The 21,889-nt window shown below is 40.4% G+C and overlaps 2 protein-coding genes across 8 annotated transcripts in view; one reads left to right on the top strand and one right to left on the bottom strand.

The window, feature by feature from the left end:
- Window positions 1-3,908, top strand: part of SPATS2L (spermatogenesis associated serine rich 2 like) — a 170,257-nt gene extending 166,349 nt beyond the window's left edge. For all 7 annotated transcript variants that reach the window (XM_032637431.1, XM_032637427.1, XM_032637430.1 and 4 more), the window contains one exon: window positions 3,011-3,908. In XM_032637431.1, the coding sequence (XP_032493322.1) occupies window positions 3,011-3,406 (396 nt within the window). In that variant the 3' untranslated portion in view covers window positions 3,407-3,908. The remainder of the gene's footprint in view (window positions 1-3,010) is intronic.
- Window positions 3,909-19,106: 15,198 nt separating this feature from the next.
- Window positions 19,107-21,889, bottom strand: part of KCTD18 (potassium channel tetramerization domain containing 18) — a 28,652-nt gene continuing 25,869 nt past the window's right edge. The window contains 2 exon segments of the mRNA XM_032637969.1: window positions 19,107-19,523; window positions 19,526-19,922. Of these exon segments, the coding sequence (XP_032493860.1) occupies window positions 19,413-19,523; window positions 19,526-19,922 (508 nt within the window). The 3' untranslated portion in view covers window positions 19,107-19,412.

The following is a 21,889-nucleotide window of genomic DNA, read 5'->3' as shown; positions in this document are numbered from 1 at the left end:
CCTTCTGCCAGTCCGGCCTCCCAGAGCTCCCCCGGTCCCATCCGGTCCCCATTTCATAGGCGCTGCCCCCCGTGGAGGAAGTGGTCTTCACACACTTGACAGCATCAGCAAAGAGTCCACGTAAATGAGACGGTGCTTCTCATGCCTTGAGTGCCACCCAGGTCCTCGTAACTGGCCCACATGTGGAAGGGACTCACACAGACATGGGAACAAGATTCAGAACCTGGCCACTGACACCATTAGTGAGAAGAAATCTGGCATGTTTTTTATGATCCTTTAACTCCCATTTATGTCTAGTTTTTCTGTAAGAGGCCAAAGTTAGTTCAAACTGCACTTTCTTCTCTTGGGCTTTCAGTAAAGAGAATACATTTCAAAATGACATTATTAGTTCTTATCTACTATGACCCTTAAAAATAGAAGTATCCAAAAGGACAGTCTTCTCTCCTTCTGCTTCTCCACTATATCCTTGAGAAGTGATTTCCTCCTTATCATTAGAGAATGACCAAGAAATGGGTTTTGATGATTCAGAAGCTGGGAATGCTATAAAGACATTTTTCCTGAGCTCTCAGAAAGAGAGCTTGAATAAAGAGACTTTTTTTTTTACGCATTCCAAAATGCTCGTTTTCTAACAAGTGCCCTGTTGGATTTTGTGGTCTTGGTCTTTTAGAATTCTCATTAGTGACTGTGACAGGCATTTCTCTGGCCCCAGATGTCTTCATGAACTTTAAAATAGCACTTGGACAAGGAGTATTTCATACAGTCATAAATTCAAGATCATAACCAGATCTGTTTCACTTGTCTAAATACAGCTTCATAGCTTTTTTTCTTTGCTTATTATTGTTTTGTTTTTTTTTTGCGGTACGCGGGCCTCTCACTGCTGTGGCCTCTCCCGTTGCGGAGCACAGGCTCCAGACGCGCACACCCAGCAGCCATGGCTCACGGGCCCAGCCGCTCCGCGGCATGTGGGATCCTCCCGGACCGGGGTACGAACCTGCGTCCCCTGCACCAGCAGGACTCCCAACCACTGCGCCACCAGGGAAGCCCTCTTTGCTTATTATTAAACCCCCTGCTAAAATTAAGTCCAAAATTTAGTCTGAATTTCTGTGTCACAATTTTCTTAAAAGCAAAGGGGGCCAGATTAAATGCTGTCCACATAGATACTTTTTCAATACACTGTTTCATCATTTTCAGCAAAGCATTTCAGGCGATGGCCTGTTTAACCTTAAACATATATCTGAGCCTCAGAAGGGCCCTTGTGCTGGGTCCTGTGCTTTAGCGTAAACCCCCGTGGCCCATGGCCCTCCCTACGGAGCGAGACCAAGATGAGACTACCCAGAATCTACACTCTCCCTTCTGGAAAGTGGTCCAAATACTCGAGATCCTGGAACTCTATTCCCAGATAGCCCCAAGCCTGCTCTCGGGGTCTGTTTGGACTACTTCTCTGGATGCATCACCTTGAGTTTGCACACTCCTAGATCCAAAGGGCGATTATTTGTGGAGGTGGAGACGACGCTTAGGTGAGCAGGCTGGAGTGTCCACATTCCTGTAGGCACGGCTCCTCACAATGTGGGTTGGAGCCAGAGGTAGGAAGAGAAAATATTCAGACACATGGTACGTGGGCCTCTGCCTTTGTACTCTTGCCCTGGGCCCTGAGTTACTAGGGGCACGTCTGCCCTAAACCAATACCATCCAGTCACAATGCACAAATTAAGAACTTGATATATTTGTAACTCAAAAAATTACACATTTTAGTAACAGAGGTTTGATTTTCAAAAAAAGATCTGTGTTCATGTAACAACCTGCTTATGAATCTTGTCTGGAGGGAATCTGTGCAGTGAGAATGGCTCCACCGCTTTCTGTGGACCTTGGGCAAGTCCCTTAAACTCCTTATCTTCATCGACAAAATGAAGTGCATCATAGAAGCTCTCTTAAAAGGTGATGGCAATGACAAATGAGGTGGCACAAGGTCAAGTGCCTCGCTTGGTGCCTGGCACACTTAAGCACTACATACCTGTTGGCTGGTATTGACCTCAAGGAGTTCAGAAATCTTTCTCTTGTATGAAGACACACAGGCTAACCCACTGCTTCCTTTTTACTTGTCCATTTATGTTCTTGGTTGCTGATTTGTTGAGCGTTGCCAGTTTTTCAGTCTGATGCTTCAAAATTCATTAGCTGAGAACTGCAAAATGTTTAGAAAAAGAACTCATTATCTCTTTGAAAATACACGTCACCTATACATCTCACCAAGATCCAGAGACACCTCATCCCTGTATTTACCCAAGATAAGATTTCTGAACTATGGTATTTGTTTTGAAATAAAATAGAAAAGCTGCTTCAGAGACGAAAAATGACAAACAGAATTTTATGTTTTTCTTCATAAATGTCATGAGAAATCATATACAGAGTCTATAGAGAATGTCCTAGAAATGTTTATGGTAGAGAATCATCGTTTCCCTGCCTCTGTGTTACATTTCATTCTGTTTTATTTCAGGCATTCTTTATGGGGTTTATTTGGGCTGGTTCTGGAATTGTCTCTCTTACACTTCTGTAACCTCTCTTTCAACATCAATGATTTTATTTTCTTGGAGTTCCATTTACAAGACAGTCCACTGTTTTGTTTTTTTTTTTTGGTTTTTTTTTTTTTGCGGTACGCAGGCCTCTCACTGTTGTGGCCTCTCCCGTTGCAGAGCACAGGCCCCAGACGCGCAGGCTCAGCGGCCATGGCTCACGGGCCCAGACGCTCCGCGGCATGTGGGATCCTCACGGACCGGGGCACGAACCCGTGTCGCCTGCATCGGCAGGCGGACTCTCAACCACTGTGCCACCAGGGAATCCCCACTGCTCTTTTAAGCTCGAGGATTCTATCAGCTTGACCTCATTTGCATGTTGTCACATTCTTCTGGGGTGTAAAAAAGCTTACCTGTGACTTAGAGATTTGGTTTCCCTGACGTCTACTGATGTCGTCTGAGGTTTGTTGGCATCTAATACCTCTTTTTTTTTTTTTTGGTAGAATGGGTCTTCTAGCCAAAGACGAAGATTTAATCCGCAGTATCACAACAACAGGCTAAATGGGTCTGCGAAGCCCCAGGGCAGTGGTAACGAAGCTGATCCGATGGGGAAGGGCAACAACCGCCATGAACACAGAAGACAACCACACAACGGCTTCCGTCCCAAAAACAAAGGCGGCACCAAAAACCAAGAGGCCTCTTTGGGAACCAAGACCCCCGAGGCCGCAGCCCATCCGGAAAAGCCCCGACGAAGGCAGCACGCTGCAGACAACTCAGAGGCCAGGCCTTTCCGGGGAAACGTCTCCAGGGTTTCACAGTGCAATCTCTGCCCCACGAGAATAGAAGTTTCCACAGATGCCGCGGTTCTCTCCGTCCCAGCTGTGACGTTGGTGGCCTGAGCTAGGAGAGAAAAAAAAAAAAAGCCGTTTTCATTCAGTTTCTGTTCCCTGCCCGAGGTGCTGACCCAATTCGCTGCCAAAAGAGAGTCAATCCGAATATACAAACCCTGTACGGCTGTGTCATCCTCTCTTAATCATTTTTTCTAATTCTAATAATCAGCTCTAGCTTGCTTCATAACTTTCATGGCTTTGCTTGATATGTTGGCGCTTTTTCTCATCAAGACTTTGCAGCATTTTAGCCAGGCAGTATTTACTCATTTGTTAGGAAAATCAAGTTGTGGCTAAAGATCAGAGGCTCAGTAGCGACCTATGTTGTAGCAGTGATGTCAGTCCATTGATCGTCTTTAGAGAGTTAATGTTGAAAAAAAAATTCTTATTGATCAAACTTGATCTGCTGAAGACACGTGCGCTTTTCTAGAGTTTAACATCTGGTGTTTTTCTGAAAAATATATATATACATATATTGCTTTATTTGAAACAAATTAAAATATGCTGCATTTGACACCTGGCTTGTTTTTTTTCTTTTTAATTTATGCCCACTTTATCATCCAGTGTACTAGGTAGTACTTTCAAGAAAACTTTAGAGACTAGAAGTTGTGGCACAGAGCTTGAACAGTACTGTTTCTCTTGGGACAGGTAACCTTTTGGAAAAAACAATGCCTGACAATGGCCCTGCCAGTACGTTACACGCATATAGATGGATGTGCACCCTGATCGTCTTAGACACAGCATGGTAGTTTGGAAACCCTGGTTGCAAGTAATATAAACCTTAGCCTCGTTGAAACAATAAAGAAAAGGTATTGGTTTAGTGGCTGCAAAGCCCAGTATCAAAGTATGCCTTAGGTCCAAATGGATCAGGACTCTAGCCCCTTTCTCCTGGTTATCTCAGCTCTCCCTTCCTCCTTGGGCTGACATTGTATTCAGAATGGTGGCAAATAGCTGCCTCACTCCTAAGAGTCATGTCCACCCCTACACTGTCCAGAAGAAAAGAGAAGCTCTCCAGGTAGCGTCCACATGGAGCAAGCGTCTTTCTCAAAAGTCCCAGCGAGGGTCTTGCATATCATTGGCCCAGGCTGCTGGTAGGCTTGTCCCTCAACCAATCAGCAAATGACATGTGCTAATTAGCATAGACTAATCAGAGCCCACCCCCAAGCTGGGTAGTGGCCGGCTGCCCAGAAGCACAGGGGCTGTGTGCAGCAGGGCTCCTGTTACCTGAGGAAGGGAGAGGGGATACCGGGGGCCCACATCCTAAGAAGCCCCAAGTCCCCTGTCTTGGAGGGCAAGGCAGCTCAGTTTGGCCACTGCTTCCATCGAAATTCCATGTGTCCTACAGATGTGTTGGCCTCTTTCAAGTTCAAATGCTTATTTTCAACTCAAAGTTAACATTTTTTCTGGCAGCCCAGGTTCAGTGGCTCTCTTCCACAGAGCAGCCCCGAGCACCTGAGCCTGCACACCACGCAAGCATCCGTTTCTTCTTTTGCCAAGTGCAGGGAGGATGTTTGCTCTCTCTGGAGAGAAACTTCTGAGGTCTCTGGGTGTACCCAGAGATTTAATAGGAATTTTATTTTATTTTATTTTTGAATTTATTTTATTTTTTTTATACAGCAGGTTCTTATTAGTTATCTGTTTTATACACATCAGTGTATATCTGTCAATCCCAATCTCCCAATTCATCACACCACCATCACCCCCGCCCCCCGCCGCTTTCCCCCCTTGGTGTCCATATATTTGTTCTCTACTTCTGTGTCTCTGTTTCTGCCCTGCAAACCAGTTCATCTGTACCATTTTTCTAGGTTTAATAGGAATTTTAAATGTTAAGTCACATTCCAGGAAGGAAGGAAGGTTTGTTCGTTCAAATAAGAAAGATAAATGTTCAGGACTGCAATCTCCATTTATTCCATCTGAGGCCCTGGATTTATATTTTATAAGACAGGAGGACTTTGCACAAATTTTGTGTGCCAAGATTTGGCTCACCACAGAAAAATGTCAGTTCAAATGTAACAGCTTTAAAGATGAGTCAAATGATTATTGCAACAGGAAAATGACGGGTTTGCCAGGTCAGGAGCCCACCTGCCTTTGTCAGGGTGGACCCTCCACCCTCAACCTTGACGCACCCATCATGCTGTTCTTGGGGTTAAGAAAGCTCAGCCACACTCCTAAGCACGTAGCAAACGCTCCGGGTCACTGAAAAGAAACAAAAAAGAACGCTAAGAAATATTCAGACCTGTTTACGTTTTTTTCCTAGATTTTTGCCTTTCTTGTAGACCCTGGGCATGTAAGCGTTCACCAGTGTGCATCTTTGAAATGGTAATTTCAATATTTTAGTCCCACTGTCAGTCCACTGAAATACTATATTACATATCTTCATCTGTTCCGGAGGAATCATTGGTGTGATCCTCGAAATCTGGGTTGAATTCTGCCATTCTTTTAAGATATTTTAAACTTCTTCAAAAAAAAAATCCACGGGCTCTGGGCACTCTAATCTCTCTACTTAATGCACAGTAGCCAGAAGAATAGATTCTTTTCTCTTAAACACTTCTCTAGTAGAGATTAAACCATTATGATACCTGTGAAGATTGAATAACTTCAAAACTCACCTACCTTGTACCACCAAGACTCCATCCGTTAAAGGCAAAACCTCCCTGTTGGGCTCCCAATTACATTCCAAATTTACATTTCGTTTGAGAATCTCTACATACTCCAGCTCTGTGCCGTTGACCCTATTCTAGGGGTGCTGAGTACAGCAAGGCTCAGAAGGTTAAACACAAGTTGGTGCAATATTCACCCTCAATAAAGGCCATACAAGAGTTTGTGGGGAAGAAATAAGCCCATACTATATCCAATTTAGAGCTCAGTTCAATTCTGCTGGCATCAGAAAACGAGATTTTAATTTACCATTCTTAGGGAAGCAACATCAAATGAGGTTAATGATGTAAGTTAGCAGAGGAAAGCGACATGAAGATTTTTACTGAAGTAAGGGATTTGGGAATTCTGACTCTGAAAGCCTCAATCTCGATTTAACCATGAGAAGAGGGAATCCAAGGCCCGGACAGTTCTTTTCCTAGGGCAAGGTGGGGGAGGGGTGAGGTGAGGGGCGGGGAGAAGGGGGAACAACGGAGACAGCTAGGGAGATGCCCGAATTCAATACTACCTTTGACTAAGCTTCCTCCTTCCCTCCATCCCTCCCTTTTGATGCTGTATCCTACGCTGTCCGTTTAGAGTGCCCTCTTGTGTCTGGAGATGGGAACATTTTCATATCTCAGCAGACATTCTAGTGGCAGCATCCATAAAATATGTAATGGCACCTTTTTTTTAACCACACTTGCTTCAGAGCCTATACCTAAAATTCAGGCACAGGTGAGCTAGGGTCCCAGATTGTCCCCAGGTGCCAAAAAAATGAAGCAAAGGAGAAAGAAACAGTCACTCCCGAATTTCCTAAACAAACCAAAGATAATAATAATAAATAATAATTATTCAACTGATTAATACATTGCTCTCGCATTTTCCTGAAAGTACTGAGCCATCTTAACTGATCTAATTTTGTGAGAAAAAATATGAAGAGTTGCTAGGTCCCAGGATTTCCCTTGTTAGCTCAAGAATTTGAGGCACAATTTTAATACTATTCATTGTAAACTGTTAAAAGGATTTTTTTTTCATCCTTTTGCCAACAAACATTTATAACTCCTAAAGAAGTTTTCTGTCTGTTCTTTGTTTCCAAGAACCAAGTCCCCAAGCCTTGGAGGCAGATCAGCCCAAACCAGAGTATAATCTCATTACAGCAGCCCCTCAGGCAAAGGAACTCCCATCTGTACCCAGTCATGCTATCTGAGAAACACACAAGTTTCTCACAAATTGTTTTCGGTGATTGATTTTCAGAAGCCCCCTTGTTTGTGAACTCTACAGCTCAGAAGAGTTTTCAGTGCTACCACTAAGTTCAAGTTTCACAGGAGAAATTACTGCACACAGTTTTTAGAGAATATATAAATTCAATGGCAAATTTATTTGCTTGAGAGAGTATGTAGATTCTGGCAAAAAAAAAAAAAAAGTATTTCAGAACCATGACTACAACCAGGACCAAAGACTCTCTACAGAAAATAAGTGTAAAAAAGCATTTCCTGGAGCGGTCCCACCCTCTGCGCCCAGAAAGGAGCCCGCATTTCCGCAGAGCTGGAATTTCTGGCTTGGGGTCTCTTCCCTCTGCCGTCACTGAACTGCCCCGGAGCTCTGGAGGGGCCTCAGCAGCCGAAGCCACGACAGCCCTGGGGACCGTGGGCCAGGCAAACAGCAGAAGCAAGAACTACAATCCTGCAGCCTGTGGAACAAAAACCACATTCACAGAAAGATAGACAAGATGAAAAGGCAGAGGGCTATGTACCAGATGAAGGAACAGGATAAAATCCCAGAAAAACAACTAAATGAAGTGGAGATAGGTAACCTTCCAGAAAAAGAATTCAGAATAATGATAATGAAGATGATCCAGGACCTCGGAAAAAGAATGGAGGCAAAGATCGAGAAGATGTAAGAAATGTTTAACAAAGACCTAGAAGAATTAGAGAACAAACAGAGATGAAAAATACAGTAACTGAAATGAAAACTACACTAGAAGGAATCAATAGCAGAATAACTGAGGCAGAAGAATGGATAAGTGACCTGGAAGACAGAATGGTAGAATTCACTGCCGCGGAACAGAATAAAGAAAAAAGAATGAAAAGAAATGAAGACAGCCTAAGAGACCTCTGGGACAACATTAAACACAACAACATTCGCATTATAGGGGTCCCGGAAGGAGAAGAGAGAGAGAAAGGACCCGAGAAAATATTTGAAGAGACTATAGTCGAAAACTTCCCTAACATGGGAAAGGAAGTAGCCACCCAAGTCCAGGAAGTGCAGAGAGTCCCATACAGGATAAACTCAGGAGAAACACGCCGAGACACATAGTAATCAAGTTGGCAAAAATTAAAGACAAAGAAAAATTATTGAAAGCAGCCAGGGAAAAGGACAAATAACATACAAGGGAACTCCCATAAGGTTAACAGCTGATTTCTCAGCAGAAACTCTACAGACCAGAAGGGAGTGGAATGATATAATTAAAGTGATGAAAGGGAAGAAACTACAACCAAGATTACTCTACCCAGCAAGGATCTCATTCAGATTCGATGGAGAAATCAAAAGCTTTACAGACAAGCAAAAGCTAAGAGAATCCAGCACCACCAAACCAGCTCTACAACAAATGCTAAAGGAACTTCTCTAAGTGGGAAACACAAGAGAAGAAAAGGGCCTACAAAAACAAATCCAAAACAATTAAGAAAATGGTAATAGGAACATATATATGGATAATTACCTTAAACATGAATGGATTAAATGCTCCAACCAAAAGACACAGGCTCACTGAATGGATACAAAAACAAGACCCATATATATGCTGTCTACAGGAGACCCACTTCAGACCTAGGGACAAATACAGACTGAAAGTGAGGGGATGGAGAAAGATATTCGATGCAAATGGAAATCAAAAGAAAGCTGGAGTAGCAATACTCATAACAGATAAAATAGACTTTAAAATAAAGAATGTTACAAGAGACAAGGAAGGACATTACATAATGATCAAGGGATCAATCCAAGAAGAAGATATAACAATTATAAATATATATGCACCCAACATAGGAGCACCTCAATACATAAGGAAACTGCTAACAGCTCTAAAAGAGGAAATTGACAGTAACACAATAATAGTGGGGGACTTTAACACCTCACTTACACCAATGGACAGATCGTCCAGACAGAAAATTAATAAGGAAACACAAGCTTTAAATGACAGATAGATTTAATTGATATTTATAGGACATTCCATCCAAAAAGAGCAGGTTACACTTTCTTCTCAAGTGCTCACAGGACATTCTCCAGGATAGATAAAATCTTGGGTCACAAATCAAGCCTCAGTAAATTTAAGAAAACTGAAATCATATCAAGCATCTTTTCTGACCACAACTCTATGGAATAGAAATCAATTACAGGGAAAAAATGTAAAAAACACAAACACATGGAGGCTAAACAATACGTTACAAAATAACCAAGAGATCACTGAAAAAATCAAAGAGGAAATCAAAAACTACCTAGAGAAAAATGACAATGAAAACACGACGATCTAAAACCTATGGGATACAGCAAAAGCAGTTCTAAGAGGGAAGTTTACAGCAATACAAGCCTACCTCAAGAAACAAGAAAAATCTCAAATAAACAATCTAACCTTATACCTAAAGGAACTAGAGAAAGAAGAACAAACAAAACCCAAAGTTAGTAGAAGGAAAGAAATCATAAAGATCAGAGGAGAAATAAATGAAATAGAAACAAAGAAAACAATAGCAAATATCAATAAAAGATTGTTCTTTGAGAAGATAAACAAAATTGATAAACCTTTAGCCAGACTCATCAAGAAAAAGAGGGAGAGGACTCAAATCAATAAAATTAGAAATGAAAAAGGAGAAGTTACAACAGACACTGCAGAAATACAGAGCATCCTAAGAGACTACTACAAGCAACTCTATGCCAATAAAAAGGACAACCTGGAAGAAATGGACAAATTCTTAGAAAGGTATAATGTTCCAAGACTGAACCTGGAAGAAATAGAAAATATGAACAGACCAATCACAAGTAATGAAATTGAAACTGTGATTAAAAATCTTCCAACAAACAAAAGTCCAGGACCAGATGGCTTCACAGGTGAATTCTATCAAACATTTAGAGAAGAGCTAACACCCATCCTTCTCAAACTCTTCCAAAAAATTGCAGAGGAAGGAACACTCCCAAACTCATTCTATGAGGCCACCATCACCCTGATACCAAAACGAGACAAAGATACAACAAAAAAAGAAAATTAAAGACCAATAACACTGATGAATATAGATGCAAAAATCCTCAACAAAATACTAGCAAACAGAATCCAACAACACATTAAAAGGATCATACACCATGATCAAGTGGGATTGATCCCAGGGATGCAAGGATTCTTCAATATATGCAAATCAATCAATGTGATACACCATATTAACAAACTGAAGAATAAAAACCATAAGATCATCTCAATAGATACAGAAAAAGCTTTTGACAAAATTCAACACCCATTTATGATAAAACTCTCCAGAAAGTGGGCATAGAGGGAACCTACCTCAACATAATAAAGGCCATATATGACAGACCCACAGCAAACATCATTCTCAGTGGTGAAAAACTGAAAGTATCTCCTCTAAGATCGGGAAGAAGACAAGGATGTCCACTCTCACCACTATTATTCAACATAGTTTTGGAAGTCCTAGCCACGGCAATCAGAGAAGAAAAAGAAATAAAAGGAATACAAATTGGAAAAGAAGAAGTAAAATTGTCACTGTTTGCAGATGACATGATACTATACATAGAGAATCCTACAGATGCCATCAGAAAACTGCTAGAGCTAATCAATGAATTTGGTAAAGTTGCAGGATATGAAATTAATGCACAGAAATCTCTTGCATTCCTATACACTAATGATGAAAAATCTGAAAGAGAAATTAAGGAAACACTCCCATTTACCCCTGAAACAATAAGAATGAAATACCTAGGAATAAACCTACCTAGGGAGACAAAAGACCTGTATGCAGAAAACTATAAGACACTGGTGAAAGAAATTAATGATGATACCAAAAGATGGAGACATATACCATGTTCTTGGATTGGAAGAATCAATATTGTGGAAATGACTATACTACCCAAAGCAATCTACAGATTCAGGGCAATCCCTATCAAATTACCAATGGCATTTTTTACAGAACTAGAACAAAAAAATCTTAAAATTTGTATGGAGACACAAAAGAGCCCGAATAGCCAAAGCGGTCTTGAGGGAAAAAAACGGAGGTGGAGGAATCAGACTCCCTGACTTCAGACTATACTACAAAGCTACAGTCATCAAGACAATATGGTACTGGCACAAAAACAGAAATATCGATCAATGGAACAGGATAGAAAGCCCATAGCTAAACCCATACACCTATGGTCAACTCATCTATGACAAAGGAGGCAAGGATATACAATGGAGAAAAGACAGTGTCTTCAATAAGTGGTGCTGGGAAAACTGGACAGCTACATGTAAAAGAATGAAATTAGAACACTCCCTAACACCATACACAAAAATAAGCTCAAAATGGATTAGAGACCTAAATGTAAGACCGGACACTATAAAACGCTTAGAGGAAAACATAGGAAGAACACTCTTTGACATAAATCACAGCAAGATCTTTTTTGATCCACCTCCTAGAGTAATGGAAATAAAAACAAAGATAAACAAATGGGACCTAGTGAAACTTAAAAGCTTTTGCACAGCAAAGGAAACTACAAACAGGATGAAAATACAACCGTCAGAATGGGAGAATGTATTTGCAAACGAATCAACAGACAAAGGATTAATCTCCAAAATATATAAACAGCTCATGCAACTCAATATTAAAAAAGCAAACAACCCAATCCAAAAATGGCAGAAGACCTAAATAGACATTTCTCCAGAGAAGACATACAGATGGCCAAGAAGCGCATGAAAAGCTGCTCAACATCACTAATTATTAGAGAAATGCAAATCAAAACTACAATGAGGTATCACCTCACACCAGTTAGAATGGGCATCATCAGAAAATCTACAGACAACAAATGCTGAAGAGTGCGTGCAGAAAAGGGAACCCTCTTGCACTGTTGGTGGGAATGTAAATTGATACAGGCACTATGGAGAACAGTATGGAGGTTCCTTCAAAAACTAAAAATAGAATTACCGTATGATCCAACAGTCCCACTACTGAGCATATACCCAGGGAAAACCATAATTCAAAAAGACACATGCACCCCGATGTTCATTGCAGCACTATTTACAATAGCCAGGTCATGGAAGCAACCTAAGTGTCCACTGACAGATGAATGGATAAAGAAGATGTGGTACATACATACAATGCAATATTACTCAGCTATAAAAAGGAATGAAATTGGGTCATTTGTAGAGACATGGATGGATCTAGAGACTGTCAAACAGAGTGAAGTAAGTCAGAAAGAGAAAAACAAATATCGTATACTAACGCATATATGGGGAACCTAGAAAAATGGTACAGATGAACCGGTTTGCAGGGCAGAAATTGAGACACAGAGGTAGAGAAGAAACGTATGGACACCAAGGGGGGAAAATGGTGGGGGAGGGTGGTGGTGGTGTGATGAATTGGGAGATTGTGATTGACATACATACACTAATATGTATAAAATAGGTAACTAATAAGAACCTGCTGTATAAAAAAAAAGAATTTGTTTTGCCAATAAAAAAATATAAATAAAAATAATAAATTCTTTTTCAGCTTCAAAAAACAAAAAAGCACTTCCTGTCAAAAACAGAAAACTATTCTATTTTTTTAACTTAAGTTTGAGTTAGATTTACCTATTCTTAGCCTTTTGAGAGAACACACACTTTTTGTAAATTATTGTCATCAAGCTGTCCAATAATGTCATTACCCCTCTGCTAATGCCTGACACACAGTAGATACTCAGTAAATACAAGGAAGAGAGAGCAGCTATGAAAGAATGACCCCTAGTATTTCTCTCATACCCCTAGAAAATTCTGGACTCTAAGTGGCTCGTGCAAAATAATCCAGTACATCAATTCTAGAGAAGGCGGGAAGAGAGCAGCAGCTAAAGTTCTGACCCTGGTGCAGACTGCCTGGATTCACATTGGGCCTCACCACCTGCTGGCTGTGTAAACACGTGTCTAAACATCTCAATACCTCCGTTTCTCCATGGGTAATTGAGACAAATAACCATACCTACCTGGAAGGTTTGTTACAAGGATTGAATAAATTAATCTTTGCAAAGCACTTGGAGTAATGCCTGGTACTTTGTAGGGAGACAGCAACCACAGAGTAATGTGAGTGGAGATACTTTATAAATTTATATGGGGAAGCTTTATATACAGAGAAATGCATGTATATACGAAGTAATTATTAGTAAGGGGATTAGCTACTAAAGAAAACAGGAATAGCAGGTACTGGGATGGCTATTACTAGAGCTTGAGGCAGAGGAAAGAACAAGTTTGGGAGAACTCCCTGCCCCACCCACCCCTGCCCCCAAGGCTGAGACTCTGACCTTGTGAAGGAGGGTGACCCTGTGGCCCCAGTAGAGGCCAAGAAGCCCCCTGAAGTACTGGCAAGGGAGAAGGCCTGCCCCCCAGGGCACTGGAGAATCGAGGAGCTTTCCCTGGAGGAGCTGGCCGACTCACCAGGGGGCCACCTGCAGGGGTGCCACGGAACCCACTGGGCATCCTGCTGGGGCGCCAGCAAAACTTGCCAGGAAGCTTCCTGCATGAGTGTTGTTGAGTTACCTGGGGAACCAGCCAGGAGACCCACGGGATGGGAAGCTGCTGCTGCTGAAACTTGGACCCGTTAGGGTTTCCATACCCCAGCCAAGCACTCGTTGCAGGAGCAAGAACACAGGGACACTCATGGAACCAGGAAAAAGCCCCCTCCTGCTGCAGTGTCCCTCCAGTGACAAAGCCAGCTGGCTAAAGGGAAGTGCTTAGGGGGTCCAGCTCCAGGATCACAGCAGGGCAGTGAAGAGTAGACTTGGAATCAAGAGGCAAAGAGTTGATACCTGGCATACCCTTAGAAAGCACTAGAACAGTATTTGGTAACTAAATCTAAAACAAATAAACAGTATTGGATAAATAGCTATGAGGCACACAAATTTTCTAAGTCCTGGCTAGCTCATCTCTGGGAGGAATGTCAAGCTCCTATAAGAAGGGGCCTAAAATAGTGCTTAAAGGCCTGGACTCGAGTAAGACGACATACACGTGAATCCTGCCCTTGCTTCATACTAGATGCAAGGCAGCTTACCAAACCCCTCTGTGCTTCAGTTTCTCCATCTGAAAAATGGGGATAATAATAATATACCTACATTATTGGGTTGCTGTATTAAATAAGTTAACAAATAAAGGGCTTAGAAGGGTACGTCTTAGTTTTTATTAGATAGTTGCTTGGTTAGAACAGCAAACAAAAATGTTTCTAATATTATACCAAAACCAGAAATGTAAGTGAGAGCTAACAGGATCGAATTCTTTAATTGGCAGGCTTGAGACATCCTTTAGGATTCTCCCCCTCAATTCCCAGGGTTCCACTCTTGCCTGTGATTGACAGCTCTAAGGTTCTCTTACTCATCCACACCCCGCAATTAGGAGAAATAGTTACCAGTATTTTGCACAGGTTAAGTCACCCAGCTAATGCAATGGTTCTCAACTGGGGGTAATCGATTTTGTGTCCACCCCCTAACCCCAGGAGACATTTGGAAAAGTCTGGAGACATTTTGATTGTCACAACTGGGGCAGGGATGCTGCTCAATAACCTACAGTGCACAGTACAGTCGTTCTCAATAAAGAATTATCCAGTCCAAAATGCCAATAGTATCACAGTTGAAAAGCCCTGATCTGGAGGGTCCAGGGGCTTTGGAGAAAGAAAACAGAAATGGTGGATGAGGAGAGACATTGTGCCTTGTTCCTCCAGCTATGCTGGGTTCCTGGTTGGTTCAGCCTATGTCATCAAATCCAGACTGTCTGGCCCACAGCTGGAGTCTAAATGTACAATTTCTGATGTCCTTGGGCTATTCATGTCATCTACATAGAAGCTGGGTTTCCACATCTTCCAAACCAAGAAATTAGGGCATAAGTTCTTGAAAGAGCTGCTATTAAAGCAGAATGTCCAAATTTTTAAGAAATCTTGGCAGAAGGAAGCAATATTTGTCTTTTTCCAACTTTAGCAAACCTTTCCAACTTTTTCCAATCTCTTTCTTTCCATAAAGTGCTGTTTAAAACAAGTTTCTCTTCTAAGCTTCAGGCCCTCAGATTCATTCCTGTAGCTGAGCACAATTTTACTAAGGTAATGAAGGTTTTAGGGTCAAAGAAAGGAAAATATGAGAAGCAACATTATAAAATGAAAAGTTGTTAAATACACAAGTAGGACAGAATATTGATTGACAGTTACTGTAAAAGTATGTTTGTCTTAGCCACAGCTTACATCAGGAAGTGTCTAGCCAGCAAGTATGAAATGTATACGGGCTGTCTGAGGCAACACATGTGAACAAAGAAAAATTAGCTTTTCTGTAACAATATAAACCATGTGTAGCTCATGAGGCTGACAGGACTATAAGTGAAAACGGTTCTTTGGCTGCTCTACCAACCAAATTCCGTGGATATGAAATTCTGAAAACAGCTGAAAACCAATCTTTTTTTCTGTTAGTTATTCATGATGTTTCCTTTTCTGGCTGTACTACATGCTTGAAATCCTGCATTTGATTTCATCTGAGTGAAAACTGCAGCCCTCAACAAAGAATCACTCATCCACTCCTCACTGGCTGAGGAATTCAGCAACTTGTTGACAGTTTCCAAGGGAGAGTTTCAGCATATGGGAAAATGACAGTATTTCCCATAATTAAAAAGTTCCTGGTTAACTTAGGAATACACATATGTAAATCATTTAAAAATATTTTTCATTTGCTATAGTAAAAGCTCTTTCCCTTCATTTTATTAAGTTCATATTTTCTACTTAGTTTCTAACCAACATCCTACCAAACGTAGATTAAAGCTATTCAAAGGGATTGCAGTATAAATAAGGCAATCCTTTATAAGGCACCTCATTCATATAACTGTTAGCGCTTTTCCCTTTACTGAACAATTTACTACCACAAGTTTTTGTGCACATTCAAAATGCTATTTAAATAAAAATTCTTCTATGAACAATTTCTCAGGAAAAGCCAAATATGCTTGTACATTAATTCCTTCTTTAGAAATCAAAGTATAGTTGATAATAACCATAGATTGGGAAGTGAATCAACAACTTTTTCAATGTTAGCACTCGCTAAGGAAGCAATAGGATTCAGTCTGTGAATGAAAAAGAAATTGCATCAGCAAGTCTAGCAGGGGCAGTAAAGCAGGAGGAGAGGGGCCAGACTGCTTTTTTCCTTTCTCAGAAGTCAGGCAGTATCTGTCTGACCTCTCTGGGGTCTCATGAGCCATGTCTCTGAGTTACTTTAAACAACTTGACAAGTTATATAACTGTTACCGTCATGACTAACGGTAATTGTGGTCATTAGCAACAATCACCAAATTAAGGGATTCATTAGCAACAATCACCAAATTAAGGGATTTCCGCCAGCATCTCCTTTGTTCTGACAGGATAAATTTTGCAAGGTCGGAAATCAGTTTCTGTGCCCCCAAAGACCGCTACCAGATACAGTTTATAAAATAATTGGGGGAGGGGGTGTTGCCCTGTCAGCAATTTACCGGAGGCCTACGGTGTACCAGGCATTGCAAGTACAGAGGTGGCAGTCACTCTCTAGTAGAAGTCAGACATGTGATCCTAACACCATAATACCTTCCTGTTCAAAAGCTTTAAATATTAAACAAATCCACAATTTGACATCTACTTCCTCCCTCTGGCTTTTCCTTTGATCAGTGCTGCTGTGGCATTCTGTGAAATTAGATTACATGGCTAAAATGTGTGTGTGGAGGGGCGGTCATTACTGTACAGCCTTTACGTTACTGAACCTCATTTTCTCGATCTCTAAAGGACTGGAAAAGACTACCTTCATTATGTTGTTCTGAAACTAAAAAGCAAACTGAACACAGTGAAATAAAATATATGAAAATACTTCATAAACTAACATAAAGCAATATTGAAACAAAAACTTATTATTTAAAAATACAAATGAAACAAATCCTTCAGTAGATTCCTACTGCCAGCCTTAGCCTCTCCACCTTATAATTAACCAGTTTTAATCAGGGCAAACCAGATTTCAACACAGATTGCCTGGAAGGGCATAGTCAATTATCTTTTTTAATATGAGCAATACCTAAATACTCTACTTACCATTCAGAATTTCTGTTGCGTCCTCTGATCCAACAACTGCACAAACCTACTTTTCCAAAGTAATGACCCTGAATCACTGTTTATAAAACATGCTTTCCTTTAAAAAATTTTTTATTTTCCAGGAAGACCAATGGGTTATGATGAGTTACCAACTCTTATGCTTAGAGTCTGGTATTAGGAAAAACGTGTCTTCATGCGAAATGAACCTAATCCCCAGGGAACCACACCCAAATAAAGTAATGTTCAAGTTACTGGAGCATTCTGAAGTTGATTTTGACTCCTGATACCCATAAGGGATGGTTTGTCCCTATCCACCTCAGCTGAACCATGGCCCAATAGTTATTCCAAAAACTCTCCTCTTATAAAAGCCAAATGTGCTCAATAGACGTCCCTTAAACTACTTGATGTAAAGAAATGCAGGCTGTTGACTGAATCAACCATGATTAACCTTCAACATGTTTCCTTTCCAGACAAATGTTTATTATGTGTAAAATACACGTCTATTAGTATAAAATTTTCTTACATGAATCAGCAATTCAAAATGTTGTAGATCAAACAATACCAATAATATCCTAAACGGAAGTTCTCAAAACTCACTATGGTCTTTAATTTTCAGAAGACCTGGATTCTATGTAATAGTATTTTGCAAGGTGACTGAATATTTTATATATTCCCCAGGGGAATATCATTCATGAATCTTTAGTTTTAAATATTCACTTTTTCTAGCCAAATAAACCGCTTACTTTAAAAAGGCTGCTGGTATTTGGATAGCTATCCAAAATCGGTTTAACGATTTCATACATTAACTAGACAAGAAAGCAATTTTGTGAGCTGAAATAGATAACCTATATAAACGAACAAGCTTTCAAACTACTAAAGGGCTCCGGCTCCAAGGCTTAAAAATAAGTACAGTCACAGAAAAATGTCACTTTTTACGGAAAGGTTTTTTTTATTTTGTAAAAAGTAATGTTTTGAGTATATTTACTTTACTCTTTTAAACCAGTACAAGTACAATGATAAGCACTGAGTAAAAAGTACCCTGCTTTATGAACTTATTTTTAACACACTGACGGCATACCGCTCACTGAAGATAGAAATATGTGATCCAATTATAAAACATAACATGTACGTGTAAACACATACAACTAAATAGTTGTGAAAAAATAGAAGATTAATCAAAATACTCTGTTTTAAAATATTAAATTCAAGTTATGTGGAAATTGTATGATAAAAAATCATATTGTATAATCAGAATAACTCTTTAATGGTCATTTCTGAAAAAAAATATTAATTTTAGTTAAAAAGTTAAACTTTCTCTTCAAAGTACTTTCAAAACTTCACTACTCAAATGAAAAATAAAATATTTTAACAGTTCATTCCATGACATGTTATATAGTTCTTATTCCAAGAAATCTTCTTGCAAGGTATAACTAAATCTTCTAGGAAAAGAGTAAGAAAAGCCAATCTAGGAAAGAAAATTGTTCCATTAAGTGGAAGTCAAATTATTGACTCAAATTATTGTCTTTTTTTCCCCCTCCCCCTCATTTCTTTTCATGCTACCTTTTGAGACTGAGAGTGCCCTGCAGAGTTCACCTTGATCTACATTTTCTCTCAAATCTCCCCCCATCTGGGACATAGCACTGGGAAGCACTAATATCACCCTCTCTATTTCACCAGACTGAAAGCTAAGCCCAAATCTCACTCCTATCCCTGGGCAGCAATGAGTAACATTAAATAAGTGCCTAAAATCTATAATTATTTCAGCAACAAAGTGGACTTGCTAGGGATGATTTTGCTCTATTGTTTTGTTGCCTTAATACCAATTAAACATTAAAAAAAAAAAAGCCCACACACATTAAAAAACCTGAAATTAAAACCATCCCTAGACAAATAATTTAAACGTTGGGAAAATGAGAAGTAAAAATAGGCCCAACCACTTACAGTCTCCCTCCTCCATTCCTACTTCACACAATTCACCCTAAATAGAAAGAAACAAGTTTTCATCCCGACTGCATCGGGAAAGAGTGCCGCTTATTTGTATTAAACGGGTTGTAAGCTCGGAGAGGCAAACGGGACACCCTGAGTCCCCGTTTCCATCAATCGGTCTGGCCCTGCCCGTTCTCAGTCCGCGCGCCCAGGGCGCTGGGGGCGTCAGGGTTCGGCTCTGGGGGCCCCGCCGACCTGGCCGCGGTGCAGGCGGGCGTTTGAAGGCCCCGTCAGCACACAAGGGAGTCCTCCTCAGTTTTATCACTCGGTGCGGGGTGGCCTTTTTGTCGGAGAGCAGAACCTTAGCTGGAGGTGGGTGCGTGGCCCCGTTCTCAGCACCCCCGGTCTCGTGGGCAGCCTGGGGATGCCTGGGCAGGCCTGTGCCCACCGGGGACGGGGCTTTCAACGGTGCAGAGCGCTGAGCTGCCCTTCCTCCTGCAGCCGGGTTCACGGATGCCCGGGACCAGGGCTGCGGTACACTGGCCGGAGGCACCCTCACGGAAGCCGAGTTCTTGACTTTAATTTGGGTGCTGGTGGAAGGCCCCAAAAATCGTACTGGCTTAGGACCAGTCTTACAGTTCACGCCTCCTTCTTCCTCTTCATTGGGCGCTATCAGTCGCCTGTAAATAGAGAAGCAGGTTCTTGTCAAACAGCTGGTCCTGTAAACCAGCAGTTACAGGTTATGTAACTAATGAAAACGTCTCCAAAGTCTACCTTCAGGGTGAATAAAAAGGTTTTCGTCAAGAATTTGAGCCAAGAGGTATCAACCTACCTCATCTCTCATCTCCCACCAAGGTCAATAAGTAAATTAGCAAGTTTACAAAAGATTGTTTCAACTGGAATACACTCTTTCAAACACACATAATGTTAATACCAGCAAGTTAAAATTTGGAGCGTTACACTGGAATTACACAGCACATTACTCAGTTCTCACAAATTCTGATGTGATCCAGAGGATAACCAGGAGTATCTCAAGTTGTTTTTCCCAGAATAGCAGTTTCAAGAGATTTACTGAGGAAAAAAGGGTTTCACAAATAAACTTGAGAAATGCTACTGCATATTTTATTCTCCTCCTAAAGCTTTAAACTCTATAGTAACAAATTAAAGATTCTATACTAAAGACACCTGTTTAGCTTTGTTGAATCCATATTTCCCAATCATTCCGTAATGCACCCTTTGGCACCCAGTAAAATTATCACGCTATGGAACACATTTTGGGATCTGCTAGAATAGTCGAACTCATGGTATAGTTAGACGGTTTTTGAATTCAAGAAGTATTGGACAAACCTTCAAAGATTCCTCAGCTGAGCTGCCATTCACTATAAAAAGCCTGAACTGGAAACACTGTTTTACCTTTTTAATTTATTTTTTATTCATTTTGTTTAAACTAAAACAAACAAACAAAAAACAGTTCACCCATTTCTCCCACTGCCCCCCCCCCACCTCTGGCAACTACCAATCAGTTCCCTGTTTTTTTGCTTTGGATTTTGTTTGTTTGTTGTTTGTTTGTTTTTAAGATTCCACATAAAAGACAGCTCATATGGTATTTGTCTTTCTCTGTCTGACTTATTTCACTTAGCATAATATCCTCAAGGTCCATTTGTTGCAAATATATATATATATACACGCATACCACAATTTCTTTATACCATCATCCATCAATGGACACTTAGGTTGTTTTTATATCTTGGCTATTGTAAATAATGCTTTAATGAACATGGGGGTACATATATCTTTATGAGTTAGTGTTTTTGCTTTCTTTGGATAGACACCCAGATGTAGAATTGCTGGATCATATGTTAGTCCTACTTAGAATTTTTTGAAGAAGTTTCACATTATTTTCCATAGTGGCTGCACCAATTTACATTCCCACTAACAGTGCACAATGGTTCCTTTTTTTCCACATCCTTGCCAACATTTATTTCCTGTCTTTTTGATGACAGACATTCTAACAAGCATGAGGTGATATCTCATTGTGGTTTTGATTTGCATTTCCCTGATGATAAATGATGTTGAGCATCTTTTCATGTACCCATTGGTCATCTATATGTCTTCTTTGGAAAAATGTTTATTCAGATCTTCTGTCTATTTTTGAATCAGATTGTTTGTTTTTCTGGTATTGAGCTGTATGAGTTCTTTATATATTTTGGATATTAGCCCCTTATCAGATATATGATTTGCAAATATTTTCTACCATCCAGTAGTTTGCCTTTTCATTTTGTTGATGGATTCCTTTGCTGTGCAGAAGCTTTTTTAGTTTGATGTAGTCCCACTTGTTTATTTTTGCTTCTGTTGCTTTTCATGTCAGATTAAAAGATCATCACTAAGACCTATGTCAAGGAGCTTACCACCTATTTTTTCTTCTAGGAGTTTTATGGTTTACATTCAAGTCTTTAATCCATTTTGAGTTAATTTTTGTGTAGTATGGTGTAAGATAGTGGTCCAGTTTCATTCTTTTGCATGTGGATATCCAATTTTCCCAACACCGTTTATTGAAGACACCTTTCCCCATTGTATATTTTTGGCTCCTTTGTTGTAAATCAGTTGGCCTATATATATGGGTTTATTTCTGGTCTCTCTCTTCTGT

Source organism: Phocoena sinus, chromosome 7 (assembly GCF_008692025.1).
Source record: "Phocoena sinus isolate mPhoSin1 chromosome 7, mPhoSin1.pri, whole genome shotgun sequence".
Classification (NCBI taxonomy): Eukaryota; Metazoa; Chordata; class Mammalia; order Artiodactyla; family Phocoenidae; genus Phocoena; species Phocoena sinus.
This window is presented reverse-complemented; position numbering and strand designations above follow the sequence as displayed.